This window comes from Pelobates fuscus, chromosome 2 (assembly GCF_036172605.1).
Source record: "Pelobates fuscus isolate aPelFus1 chromosome 2, aPelFus1.pri, whole genome shotgun sequence".
Classification (NCBI taxonomy): domain Eukaryota; kingdom Metazoa; phylum Chordata; class Amphibia; order Anura; family Pelobatidae; genus Pelobates; species Pelobates fuscus.
The window spans coordinates 223,270,834-223,285,703 of record NC_086318.1 but is presented as its reverse complement, the minus strand read 5'-3'; the positions used below and the strand labels follow the sequence as shown (position 1 = coordinate 223,285,703).

General features: G+C 44.0%; 1 protein-coding gene across 1 annotated transcript in view; it reads left to right on the top strand.

Annotated features, from left to right (window-relative positions):
* The first annotated feature begins 9,329 nt into the window (after window positions 1–9,329).
* The window catches only part of EFCAB2 (EF-hand calcium binding domain 2), a 47,729-nt gene continuing 42,188 nt past the window's right edge, over window positions 9,330–14,870 (top strand). The window contains exons 1-2 of the mRNA XM_063443208.1: window positions 9,330–9,360; window positions 11,395–11,479. Coding sequence (XP_063299278.1) covers window positions 9,336–9,360; window positions 11,395–11,479 — 110 coding nt within the window. The 5' untranslated portion in view covers window positions 9,330–9,335. The remainder of the gene's footprint in view (window positions 9,361–11,394; window positions 11,480–14,870) is intronic.

The window sequence follows — 14,870 nt, the reverse complement described above, 5'->3', positions numbered from 1 at the left end:
GGAATTGACCTCATACTCCTCCTGACCCTCCACCTGAACAGAGCGAGGAGGGGCGATCGTGGAGGAGAATCTGTTACAAACTAGTGGTTTCAGCAACGAAACATGGAACGAGTTAGGAATGCGTAAGGTAGTAGGCAAAGCTAGACGATACGCAACTGGGTTAATTTGAGCCAACACCCTGTAAGGTCCAATATACCGAGGAGCGAACTTCATGGAAGGCACTTTTAACCGAATGTTTCTAGTACTTAGCCATACTCTATCGCCTGGAACAAACACCGGTGCTGCCCTTCTACGTTTGTCAGCGTGTTTTTTCACCAGCATAGAATTGTGCAGAAGAATTTGTCGAGTCTGGTCCCACAACTTCCTCAAATTGGCAACATGGACATCAACCGACGGTACCCCTTGGGAAGAAGACTCCGAAGGAAGAATGGAAGGATGAAAGCCATAATTCATGAAGAAGGGGCTAGAATGCGTAGAATCACAAACGAGATTGTTGTGTGCAAACTCCGCCCAAGGAATCAAACCGACCCAATCGTCCTGGTGTTCAGAAACGAAACAACGTAGATATTGTTCAACCTTTTGGTTGGTGCGTTCAGCAGCTCCATTGGACTGAGGATGGTAGGCAGAAGAAAAATTCAATTTGATGCCTAGTTGAGAGCAGAAGGATTTCCAAAAACGGGAAACAAATTGGGAACCTCTGTCAGATACAATTTGGGAAGGTATCCCATGTAAACGGAAGATCTCCCTAGCGAATATCTCTGCTAATTCGGGCGAAGATGGGAGTTTAGGTAAGGGAATGAAGTGAGCCATCTTAGTAAATCTGTCCACCACAGTGAGGATAACAGTCTGCTTTTTAGAGATAGGCAAATCAACAATGAAGTCCATAGCCAAACAGGACCATGGCTTTTCAGGAACCTCTAAAGGGTGCAGAAATCCGCATGGGAGCGAATGAGGTAGCTTAGTCTTGGTACAAACTTCACACGCCCCGATGAATTCTTTAATATCTTTACGTAACTCAGGCCACCAGAAATCTTTAGAGATCAAAGCATACGTCTTGCGAATGCCAGGATGCCCAGCCACCTTGCTGTTATGGAAACAGCGTAACACTTCTAGTTGGAGAGTGGCGGGAACGAAGTGTCGATCCCCAGGAGTCTGTTTGGGCGCAAGATGCTGTAATTTCATGATCTCAGTAAGCAACGGAGAGTGAATCCTGAGATTCGTGTTAGCGATGATGTTACCCTTGGGAACTATCGAGGAAAGGACTGGCTCAGTTATAGTGAACGGTTCATATTGACGAGACAAAGCATCGGCTTTAGAGTTCTTAGAACCAGGTCTATAAGTAAGTACATAATTAAAGTGAGTAAGGAACAAGGACCAACGAGCTTGCCTGGCGGACAGGCGCTTACCCTCCCCAATATAAGACAAGTTCTTATGATCCGTTAAAATAGTAACAGGGTGTAATGTCCCTTCTAGTAAATGTCTCCACTCCTTTAAAGCCTTAATGACCGCTAACAGTTCCCTATCACCGATGTCATATCTGCTTTCAGGCCCAGATAATTTCTTAGAGAAGAACCCACAAGGGTGTAACGGTTTGTCCACCCCTAACCTTTGAGACAGAACAGCACCAACTCCCGTCTCAGAGGCATCGACCTCGAGTAAGAACGGCAGAGTCGTATCAGGGTGGACTAGAATGGGAGCAGAGGCAAAAAGTTCTTTGAGAGTCTTGAACGCAACAAGAGCCTCCGTAGACCAAGTCTTAGTATCAGCCCCTTGTTTGGTCATATTGGTAATAGGCGAGATGATAGAAGAGTATCCCTTAATGAAGCGCCTATAATAGTTGGAAAAACCAATAAACCTCTGAATAGCCTTGAGTCCTTTAGGCAACGGCCAATCTAAAATAGACTGGAGTCTGTCAGGGTCCATTTTAAAGCCTTCCCCTGAAATCACGTAACCAAGAAAGTCTATCTGCGACTGGTCAAAGCTGCATTTCTCCAATTTACAGTATAGACCATGTTGCAGAAGTTTGTGTAGTACCTTTCTGACTTGTCTATGGTGAGTCTCAATCTCCCTAGAGTGTATCAGTATGTCGTCCAGGTAGACAATAACACAATCATGTTGAAACTCCCTAAGTACCTCATTAATCAAATCCTGAAATACTGCAGGAGCATTGCAAAGTCCAAATGGCATAACTGTGTATTCATAATGGCCATACCGAGTATTGAACGCCGTCATCCACTCGTGTCCATGCTGGATTCTCACCAAATTATATGCCCCTCTGAGATCTAATTTGGTGAAGATTTTGGAGCCCTTAAGACGATCAAACAACTCGGTAATCAATGGGATAGGATAGGCATTTCTGATAGTTATTTTATTCAAACCTCGGTAATCAATACAAGGCCTCAGCGTGCCATCCTTCTTTTTAACGAAAAAAAACCCAGCCCCGGCAGGAGAAGAAGACCTCCTAATGAATCCTTTCTCTAAATTCTCACGGATATATTCCTCTAGAACATAGTTCTCCTGAACAGATAAAGGATATACATTACCCCTCGGGGGCATAGTACCAGGTAGAAGCTTAATTTTACAATCAAATGACCTGTGTGGAGGTAATGAATCGGCATTCTTCTTGTCGAATACTGCCTTTAAGTCTTGGTACAGGGGCGGTATCTGTCTCTCTGTGGACTGAGTAGAACTACCTGGTGTATTAATATTGGCCAATGGAGAAACCCTGCGTAAACACTTCTCCTGGCAGCTCAGACCACACGAGAGTATCTCCCCTAATTCCCAATCGATAATAGGGTTATGTCTCTTCAACCATGGATACCCCAGAACTATGGGAACAGAAGGGGACGAAATGAGCATGAGAGATAAATTCTCCACGTGTAGGATACCAACATTTAAGTTAATGGGTATGGTCTCACGAAAGATAACGGGGTCCAGTAATAGTCTACCATCTATGGCCTCAACGGCCAAGGGTGTCTCCCTTAACTGGGATGGGATATTGTGTCTAGTAGCAAAGGCTTGGTCGATAAAATTCTCAGCAGCTCCGGAATCTATCAAGGCCATAGCCTTTACCACTTCTTTCTCCCAGGTTAAGGAAACTGGTAGCAGAAGCCTGTGATCTTTATAATTAGGAGTAGAGGACAAAATAGAAACACCCAAGGCCTGTCCTCTAGAGAAACTTAGGTGCGAGCGTTTCCCGGGCGGTTAGGACAGTTCGAGAGTAAATGACCTCTGGCTCCACAGTACATACATAACCCCTCCTTTCTCCTGTACTGTCTCTCCTCCTCAGAGAGGCGGGTATAGCCTACCTGCATAGGTTCAGGGAGCAATGAGACCGTGGAGTCAGGACTTAGAAATGCGGGAGCTAACCTAAAGGAAGGTCTCCGGTTCCTCTCTCAAGTGTCTCTCTCTTAAACGTTCATCTATACGAGAAATGAACGAAATTAAATCCTCTAAATTCTCAGGAAGTTCTCTAGTAGCAACCTCGTCAAGGATTACATCTGATAGCCCATTCAAAAATACGTCCATATACGCCTGCTCATTCCACTTGACCTCTGACGCCAGAGACCTGAACTCTAGTGCATAATCCACAAGTGTTCGGTTCTCCTGTCTCAGGCGTAACAGTAATCTGGCTGCATTAACCTTTCTACCTGGAGGGTCAAAAGTTCTTCTAAAAGCAGCTACAAATGCGTTATAGTTATATACTAACGGGTTATCGTTCTCCCATAGTGGATTGGCCCATCTCAGAGCCTTCTCAATGAGTAAGGTGATAATAAATCCCACCTTTGCCCTATCCGTAGGATAGGAGCGAGGTTGCAATTCAAAGTGGATACTAATTTGGTTTAAAAAACCACGACACTTCTCAGGAGCACCACCATAACGTACTGGTGGGGTAATGCGAGAAGAAGCACCTACAGTGGCTACCTCTAGGCCTGAACCTACAGGAGAGATAGGAGTAGTACGTAACTCCTCTGGTGGATTATTGGCACGAGATAATAACGCCTGTAGCGCTAGCGCCATCTGATCCATTCTGTGATCCATGGCTTCAAACCTAGGATCAGGAGAACCAAGCTGACTGTTTGTACTTGCAGGATCCATTGGCCCTGTCGTAATGTCAGGATCGGGACAGGGATCCAACACGCAGAGTACAAACAGTAGCCAGATACGTATACCGGACCTTAGAATGGCCGGACTAACGTAAGTCATAGGCGTGCGCACGGGGTGTGCCGGGTGTGCCTGGGCACACCCTAATCCCCGTGGCACGCCTATGTATTGAGTCCTGCAGGAACAGCGTTCCTGCACTTTTATTTGAGCAGGAACGCTGTTCCTGCAGGCACTCAGCTCCCCCTTCCTCACCCTATGTTCCCCCTGTCATGGGGGGAGGGGGGGCAGGTGGTGAAGGACCCCCACCCCCCGGTCAAGCGCCGGTCTCCACTCAGCCGCGGTGAGGGAGCTGTGTGCTCTCTGCTTCCTCTCGCCGCGCGCTGTTTGCTGATGCTGGGAGCCGGAATATGACGTCATATTCCGGCTCCCAGCTACAGCAGACAGCCCACGCGGCGAGAGGAAGCAGAGAGCACACAGCTCCCTCACCGCGGCTGAGTGGAGACCGGCGCTTGACCGACCCACTGGACCCCAGGGACAAGTCCACCAGCACTCCAGGTAGGGAGGCTGGGTGGACATTTTTTAATTAAAAAATACTAATTTGTATGTATGTGTCTGTGAGTGATTGTGTCTGTGAATGTATGTGTGTGTGTATCTGTGAGTGAGTGTGTCTGTGAATGTATGTGTGTATGTGTGTGTGTGTGTCTGTGTCTGTGAGTGATTGTGTCTGTGAATGTATGTATGTGTGTGTGTGTGTGTCTGTGTGTATGTGTCTGTGAGTGATTGTTTCTGTGAATGTATGTATGTGTGTGTGTGTCTGTGTGTATATGTCTGTGAGTGAGTGTGTCTGTGAATGTGTGTGTCCGTGTGTATGTGTCTGTGAGTGAATGTGTGTATGTGTCTGTGTGTGTGAGTGAGTGTGTCTTTGTATGTATGTGTGTGTGTCTGTGTGTGTGTGTCTGTGAGTGAGTGTGTCTGTGAATGTATGTATGTGTGTCTGTAAGTGTGTCTGTGAATGTAGGTGTGTGTCTGAGAGTGTGTGTGTCTGAATGTGTGTGTCTGAATGTGTGTGTGTGTCTGTGAGTGTGTGTGTGTATGGGTGTGTGTCTGTAGGTGTGTGGGTGTCTGTGAATGTGTGTGTGTGCATGCGTATATATGTGTGTCTGTGTATGTGTCAGTCTGTGTGTGCACACACACACACATATATATATATATATATATATATATATACACACACACGTGTATATTATTTTTTTTGGGAGGTGGGAAAAGAGTTCCCACACTTTATTCCCCAGGACTTCACCGGAGATCTCCGGATCTCCCCTGTCGGCTCACGCAGAGTCGGCGCTATCTGAGTGCCGGCTCTGCTCTAAGCCTCCATGGGCTGGCGGGGAGATCAAAGATCTACCTCACCAGCCCACAGCAACATGGAGGGAGGCAGTAGAGGACCCGGGGAGCTCTAGACAGCAGCTCCGCCAGGTTCCTCGCAAGAGATCTGAGCATTGCCACGGCAACACTCAGATCTCGCGAGAGTTAACTCTAGCCCCGCAGGCTAGAGTTCACTCTCCACTGGACCACCAGGGATGGCACATGGCAGCAAGGATCCCCCCTCCCTATATAAGGTAGGGAGGGGGGATATTTACTAATCTGCCCCCACCTCCACAATCCCTCCAAACATACAGCCCGCACGTTCACACACACAGTACACTAACCGCACCCTCACAAACACACAACACCCTCACACACAGCACACTAACAGCACCCTCACAAACACACACAAACAGCACCCTCACAAATACACGACACCCACACACATCACACAAACGGCACCATCACACGCACACATCACACAAACAGCACCCTCACACAGACAGCACCCTCACACACACAGCACCCTCACACAGCACAGTAACAGGACCCTAACAAACACACACACAGACACCCTCACCCACATAGCACACTACCAGCACCCTCACACCACCCTCACACAGCACACAAGCAGCACACACATACACAGCAGTGTATGTGTGTGTGTGTATATGTGTGTATGTATGTATGTATATATATATATATATATATATATATAAATATATTACATATATACACATGCGCCGTGTGTTTGTGCTTTAGGGTGCACACCCTAATGCAATAGGCTGCGCACGCCTATGACGTAAGTAGTACAGTAGAGAATAGTCAAAGACAAGCCGAGGTCGAGGGTAACAGAAGACAGGTAAGCGATAGACAAGCCGAATCAAGGGTAACAGAGATAAGCAGAATAGAGCAAACAAGCCGGGTCAAAACCAAAAGGGATAACTAGAAAACATGAGCACTGAGTGACTAGAACAAGCTAGAACCACGACAGGGCAATGAGCTAATGAAAGAAGCACTGTTAAATGCCCTGTTCAGATAAGTAGACACACCTCCGACGAGTCCTGATTGGTCCTGAACCAATTGAGTGAACGGTCGTTCCGGGTGGATGAACGACTAAGTCTCTACCTCTCTCGGAGGTAGAGACCTCAGGTACCCTGACACTGTGTAACCGTTATACCCGGTATGTTCCTCCTCCTCCTCCTGTTTCTGTGGAGGGTCATGAGGAATTTGAGGTGGCTGCCGTGCTTGACTCTCGTTTTCTCCGGGGTCGCCTCGAGTACCTGGTGCATTGGAAGGGATATAGGCCAGAGGAACGCAGTTGGATTTCCGCTGACGCTGTTCACGCTCCTCGCTTTCTGCGCTCCTTCCATTCTCGTTTCCCTGCCAGGCCTGGTCCTCCCTGCCCGGTGGGCGTGTCTTCGAGGGGGGGGTACTGTAGGCGAGGTCCTCTTTGCCCACCATGCGCGATCCTGCATCTGCATGAGCCAGGCGCGGCTCGCCCGACGGGGAGATCCGGAAGGCATGCACTGACCGCAAGATGCAGCCACGTGACTCGCCTGGCACTGGGAGCGCGCCACGCGTATCGGGTGCACTTTTAAAGGGACAGTGGGAGCCAAAATGCAAAACGGTCTCCCATTGGTCCATGTCATTCCACATTCCCCATACACTCACGTTTTGGGGGCATGGATATGACAGGGGCCAATGAAATTAAACACTAAGGTATTTATACTCACCTTTCCCTTAGCTCCCTGCCCTATCGTGGTTTCTGATTCAGTTCCCTTTAGTACTTGCTTCGTCTAGTAGTGTTTTTTGCGTGCTTGACCTTGGCTTTGTACCTGACTCCGTTTTTCTCTTTATCCCTGCTTTGTCTTGTTCGCCGGTTTCCTGACTCCTGTGTACCAGTCCCTGGCTAGTTCTTGTTTTCGCTGTCTCTCTGTTCCCTTGACCTCAGCTTATTCTTGACTCTGTCTTTTCCCTGTCTACGTCGAGTCCGGCCATTCTAAGGCCCGATAAGATGTATCTTTTTTATCTTGTCTCTCGTTGGACTAAATCTTGCGTGTTGGGGTACACTACCGTGACAAATATGTAGTTAAGGTATGTGTACTGCATCTATTAAAAGCTCCATAATTAAATGGGAGACATTTGGGGGTCTGAGCCCAGACAGTCCCCCCCCCTAAATTTAAAAATGTAACCCCTACCTTCCCTCCCTCTCCCTCCCCATGTACTTACCGATTGCCGCCGTTCCCCTGCGGGCAATTGGTAAGTACATGGGGAGGGAGAGGGAGGGAAGGTAGGGGTTACATTTTTACATTTTTTTGTTATATTTACTGAGTGCCTGAATCTTCCTCATAGAGAAGCATTGATTCAATAAATCTCTATGAGGGGGTGCTGATTTGCCAAAACAGAGTTTGGCCCTGCCCCCATCCCAGTTCCTTGCCAATTTTAGCCAATCCAATGCTTTCCCTTGATGTCATCAAGGAGGCGGATCAGGGCAGGGTCTGGAAATAATGTGTTTTAATTCCTTCTGGGTGGGCTAACAGGGGAAAAGCCACCTAAATGGCGGGTTTAGCCCTTTAGGGTCAGGAATTCATGTTTGTTAAATTGAGTTAACTTCTGATTGGAAAGTAAACCACTTTGTTTTTCATGCAGGCTGTGTAAGTCGCACCCAGGGCAGGTGTAGTTAGGGCTGCATAAACAGAAATAAAAGTGATTTAACCCCCAGATGGCAGAGAATTGAGCAGTGAGACTTCAAATGCATGATCTTTATACCAAAATTGCTTAATTAACCCCTTAAGGACACATGACGTGTGTGACACGTCATGATTCCCTTTTATTCCAGAAGTTTGGTCCTTAAGGGGTTAAGCTAAAGTTGTTTTGGTGACTATAGTATCCCTTTAAGTCTAATATAGCCAGACTGGAAAAAATCTCTGAGCCTGGTATGCTTTGACCTAAACTTTTAAATTCACTTTGAATACTTTAGTGAATAACCCTATTAAAGTGAATAATTATCCAAATATAAACATGGTTAAATCCCTACCTGCACTTGTGTGCCAAATTGTAATAGCTCACCTGGCAGGAAATAAACATGATAATAATCTTTCTAAATGGTGTTTATCAGTAGATCAAAAACAGTGTTTCACATTTGTAATTTGTATTATAAAGAATAAGTGTTCTGAAGTTTATAAAAACAGATAAGCTATTTATAGTTTGACTAATAGAAAAGACTCGCTGTGATCATTTAACTTTCAATACATATTCTCAATTTATTAAAAATAATCTCTTTGTAGCATTTTATGTATAGCCATATGATTTCAATGATTGCCTCTTCAGTGGAGAACCATGTCTATAATACAATGTGAGAAATACAGTAATTGAATTCCCTAAATATGGTCATTTCACAACTGATTCCCACACTAATTGCTCTAGTGCCACCTCTTGGTCACTGCATTTGATCTGTGTTGAGGTGGTCAGACCCAATATCAGATCATTCTGACAATAGATGTCAAACTCGCATGGTTGCGTTCCAAACTTCCGTTTAGTTTTGACGCTGCATTCAATGTTACTTTTCAAATATCAGCCGACTTTCTGTTATAGAACATTCGGCAAAAATATTGCAGTCTGCTAAAAAAAAAATAAAAAAAAAAAATCAATATGTTTAGTTACTTTAGTACTATTTTTTTGGAACGAAAAAAAAAAAAAAAAAAAACCCACTCGGTTGTTAGAAATGCTAGAAAGGCTGTTCTATCAAATTTCCCTACCCTCGTCAAGAACACCGAGAGGGAAAGGATGTTTGCCTTTTTCAAAGATGGCGCACGATACCTACAAAGACTGCCTCGTTACCATAGTAACCAGTTACAACAACCATGTCGGGGGAGAAGGAAGCTGCAGGTAAGTGAAAGTTAGATCGGGTCGTGGAAAATACATTAAAATTAAAAACCAGTGATGGAAAGAGAGTAAGATGAGAATATGAGAAATGCTCACTTTGGCCAATAATGTCCATCGACTGATCACTGCTAAATGGCAGTCATTCGAATGCAGTGTAAAAACAAACAGCCCATAGTGAAATAAAAATATCAAATGACAAATATCTTGACAATGTGAATGTATTTTGGAATCGTTGTTCAGGGTGGCACATGTTGACATGGGGGTATTTTTCAATTAGAGGACCTTAGAAGCCTGCACTAGAGAGACGTCTGTTGATCTTAATTTATAGTTTTTTTTTAAAATACATTTTCTAGAAAAGGTAAAACGTGGGCATCATAACTGTTAGTCTAGGGGTGATTTCATATCAATTATTTCAGGATTCCCTATACTCCAGTACAGTGAAATGGTGTGAACCAAATTTAGAGCCCAGGAGTGGTAACCATGGAAACTGATGATGGTGTTCAATAGAATAGAGCACTAAATATAACTCCCTCATGCCTGGCAGGATTAAAAATAGCAAATACCAGGTATTGCAGTATGTAACTATGATTTCCATAGGCATGCGCAACTGGGGATTGACACCCAGAAATTATTATTGATATTATTCATTTTTATTTTTTATCAATTGACAAATTACTACTGAAAATGTAAACACAATGGACATGTGTGTTCATATAAAAAGAAATAAATAAAATGTAACCATTTTTTTTTTTTATTATTTCCATCTAAATTATTATTTTATTTTTATTTTTGCAGGGCTTAGAATAACATACGAGTTTGCGATGTCATGACAGGAATAACAAGTGTCAAAATAACATAAGTAGCTAGTCACATGATATATGAAATACCTAGCACAATATTTAAATGGTATAGGAACAAGATGAGCAGTTATGTCCAAGTTCTGGGCAAGATAAGGTCATGAGGTGATATAGACATGATGAGATCAGACAAGGATCTGAAGTTAGTATCATGCTGAGGTGAACGAGTGGGAACTGCTGGACCTAAACACAATGTTAAGCATATACTCCAAACATAATAAGGTGAAAGTAAAAGAGAACATTTCAAAATCAAACAAACACATTTAAGCTAAGTAAAATGGCGGTTACAGTGATAGTGAGCGCACGTTGTTAAGACTGCAATCAATCACATTATGTGGAAGTGGGATTGCTTGAGTAAATTTAGAGTCAGTCGCATAAAGTGCTCAATGCTCCGCAGCAGGCCCCCAGTATCCAGAAGACCTGGGTAAAATATCAGCAGGTTCGTCCAGGCACTCGCAAAATAACCAGTGCACTTTAGTTGTGATTCCAGCACTGCAGAGGTATCTCCTGCAAGATGACCAGGAGCCCATCCAGTATTTGTCCTGCCAGTTGAAGGTCTGAGTGAATTGAGGGCTACCCATAACCCCCCCAGATATCAGAAGTCCCCCCTAAGGCTAGCAGTGGGGAGGATCCTCCTTTCCATAGCTTGTTTGAGTCTGACAGTCTTGCATACTGTGTATGCCAGTCTTCTTGCATGCCATAGGTTGCTTACCCTACGCAGCTGCACATTCATGAACAGTAGCAGTAGCAAATTCACTACTTATCTATTGCGTATCAAAATAAGCGTATCAAAATAAGCCAGGGTTTGGGAAGTAAATAGTCCGGGCAAGTCAGGAATCAAATTAGACATGGTGCCAATACTGAATATACTGACTGTAAACATATTTATGGTTTACATTCGGTATATTCAGTATTGGCACCATGTCTAATTTGATTCCTGACTTGCCCGGATTACTTACTTCCCAAACCCTGGCTTATTTTCTGCCTAATTTTTTTATTTTTTATTTTTTATTAAGCAATTTTGTTCACATACATGCATGACCGTTACAATGAATAAAGTCGGGCGAGTTGTGGCCTCTTAACAAAAAAAAACAGCAGTCATAAGGTATCAAAATTTCTGCCTAAATTTTAACTGACATATTTTACAAATCTTTTAAATGAAAAATATTTTTTTTTACAGAGGCACTTGTTACAGATTTACAAAGGAAAATCACAGAAGCTTTTAATGTTTTTGACCATGAAAATAACCAAACTGTGGATGTCCGGTAAGTGTGTTTGTTTTACAAATTCAGTAAATGGTGACCTTGTTGAGATGTGAAAAAACAAGTTTATGTTATCAATTATGGAGCATAGCAACCATAGCCCTGACCTAACGTTTTGCCACCTAGCAGTGCTTGAGGTTATGAAAAAAATGTGGAAAGAGATATCCTTGTTTCGGGCTGTATTGTGTGAAAAAGTCAGTCAATCATACAGCTACTTAGAATGTTGCTGTTGGTTAAAGTAAATTAAATGTTTATTATCCAGTCTACTACACTGTGGTAGAGAAAGGATTATCTTTAGAGGGCTACTCCAACCAAAAACCAGTGTTAAAAAAACAACATTATATTATTTGTTGTAACCCTTGCTGGCACGGCTTCCATTTTAAAAATAAAGAAATAAATGAAAATGTCATCTGTAACCCGGAGCTTTACATTGATAGGAGAGGGGGTATATCAAAATGGTAAATTGATTTTAAAAGTACATGGAGCATGACCAACAGTATCACGTGCAGGAAGTCTTGTAATATCTTTTTTTATTGGACTAAGAACATTGGTTTGACATACTTTCAGAAGATCCTCCCTCTCCCAAGACCTTAGACTGGAGAAGTGGAGGATCTCCCAAAAGATTGTTATTCCAAATATATTATATACAATAATCAGCCACAACATTAAAACCACTGACCGGTGAACTGAATAACATTGCTTATATCATTACTATTATTAATTATAATGTTTATTTCCTGCCAGGTGAGCTATTACAATTTGGCACACAAGTGCAGGTAGGGACTTAACCATGTTTATATTTGGATAATAATTCACTTTAATAGGGTTATTTACTAAAGCATTCAAAGGGGTGGGATATACTAGGCAGGAAGTGAACAGTCAGTTATTAAATTTCATGTGGGGGAAGCAGGAAAAATGAGCAAGTGAAAAAATCTGAGTGACTTTGACAAGAGCAAAATAGTGATGGCTAGACCACTGAGTCAGAGCATCTCCAAAACGGCAAGTCTTGTGGGGTGTTCCCGGTATGCAGGGGTTAGTACCTACCAAAATTATTGCAAGGAAGGACAACCGGTGAACAAGCGTCAGGGTCATGGGCGCCCAAGGTTCACTGATGGATGTGGGTAGTAAAGGCTAGCCTGTCTGGTACAATCACACAGAAGAGCTACTGTAGCTTAAATTGCTGAAAAACTTAATGTTGGTCATGATAGAAAGGAGTCAGAAAACACAATGCATCACAGTTTTCTTTGTATGGGACTGTGTAGCTGCAGATTGGTCAGATGATGACCATGTGACCTTGATGACCCCTGTCCCCACCGAAAGAGCCTTCATTTGGGACGTGAGTGGTGAGTGCAGAACTGGGCCATGGAGCAATGGAAGAAGGTTGCCTGGTCTGATGAATCACGGTTACTTTTAGATCAGGTGGATGGCCAGGTGTATGTGTGCAGCAGGGATGTACTATGGGAAGAAGGCAGACCAACGCAGGCAGTGTTATGCTCTGCTGGGAAACATTGGGTTCATGGAACCTGGCATTCATGTGTATGTTACTTGGACACCTCCCTAAAGATTATTCCAGACCATATACACCCCTTCATGGCAATGGTGTTCCCAGATGGCAGTGGCCTCTTTCAGCAGGATAATGTACCCTGCCAGACTGCAAACATTGTTTAGGAATGGTTTGAGGAACATGACAAAGAGTTGAAGGTGTTGCCTTGGCCTCCAATTTCCCCATATCTCAGTCTGATTAATGACATCAGTTGGATGTGCTGGAACAACAATTCCATGCAACTTGCAGGACTTAAAGGATCTGCTGCTAATGTCTTCATGCCAAATACCACAGGACATGTTCAGAGGTCTTGTGAAGTCCATGCCTCGATGCATCAGAGTTGTTTTGGCAGGATGGAGGGACCTATAAGGTATTAGGCAGGTAGTTTTAATTTTGTGGCTGATCAGTATGTGTATATATGTACACCTAACACATTAATATTTGTTATGCAAAGCAATGAAAAAGCACCCAGAAGTGACAGTTCCCCTTTAAACTTAAAAATGACAATAATCCGGTACTTTCCTATGCCCTTCTCCAAGAAATTCAAGATCTCATGATATGATGTATAGTATTTAACAGCCATATGTGTGTACAGAGAAAAAGTAACTAACCTTAAGAGGATGCTTAAAGATAAAAATAAGAATATAAGTATGTATTAGATATTTGGTTCCCCTGAAAATTAGAATCATCCCAAGAACAACAGCCTCAGGATGAATAAAAATACACATATTTAGTAGCAATAGCAATAAAACCATAAGTGGCTACTAAAGCTATATTGAAAAACAAAAATGCTGCATAAAACGTTTAGCAAAGCATTAAAGCGGCACTGTCATGCCGAACTTACCTTTCCTCAATCTCTTCCTCTTCTCCCCCTCTCTCAGGATCTGTTATTCTTTTCTTCCATTCTTCTTTAGTTTTCTTTAAAATCATAAGACAAAGTAGGGACTCTGTCTTATGGAGGATTCCTCCGCTTGACCAGCTCTGACCAGCGGAGGAGCAAAGTGTGCTTCATTTCCGCTGGTCAGAGCAATTTTCCCATGATCCCTAGCTTTCCTCCCAGTTCCCACAATGCTTCCTGTCAGTATTGCCGAAAGTCCTGTCACTTAGACAGAACGCTGGCAAAACTGCCGAATTGCATCCTTACAGAATGAGAAGAGTTTCTCCATTGGTGTTAGGATGCAATTCGGTACTTTGTTCGGATCGGAATTTCATTCTAATGAATGAAACTCCGATCCTATTCATTGCTGTGGCTGCATCTTGCAGCCGCTTAGTAGATAACTCCCTAATTCCCACGGTATCAGGGAGCTATCTACTAAAAGGCTGAAAGACCTGAATTGGTCTTGAAGCCAAATGTACTAATACTAAGTAAAGATTACTTAGTATTAGTAAATAATATGCCCCTACTCGCTATACCGCGAGTAGGGGCATGTCTAGTAAGCAGTGAGCAGCCTGTGGCTGCTCACTGTAAAAAACAAACAAAAAAACACCTAATAACCCCCCCCCCCCGCGCGGGGGTTAAAGATGGGGGGGACCTACTGTCCTCCCCCCTGGCCCCCACCCCTGCGCGGTGGGTGGGGGCCCTAATAAAATAATAAGGGGGGGGGGGGGACCTACTGTCCTCCCCCCCTGGCCCCCACCCCTGCGCTGTGGGTTGGGGCCCTAATAAAATAATAAGGGGGGGGACCTACTGTCCTCCCCCCCTGGCCCCCACCCCTGCGCTGTGGGTGGGGGCCCTAATAAAATAATAAGGGGGGGGACCTACTGTCCTCCCCCCCTGGCCCCCACCCCTGCGCTGTGGGTGGGGGCCCTAATAAAATAATAAGGGGGGGGGGACCTACTGTCCTCCCCCCC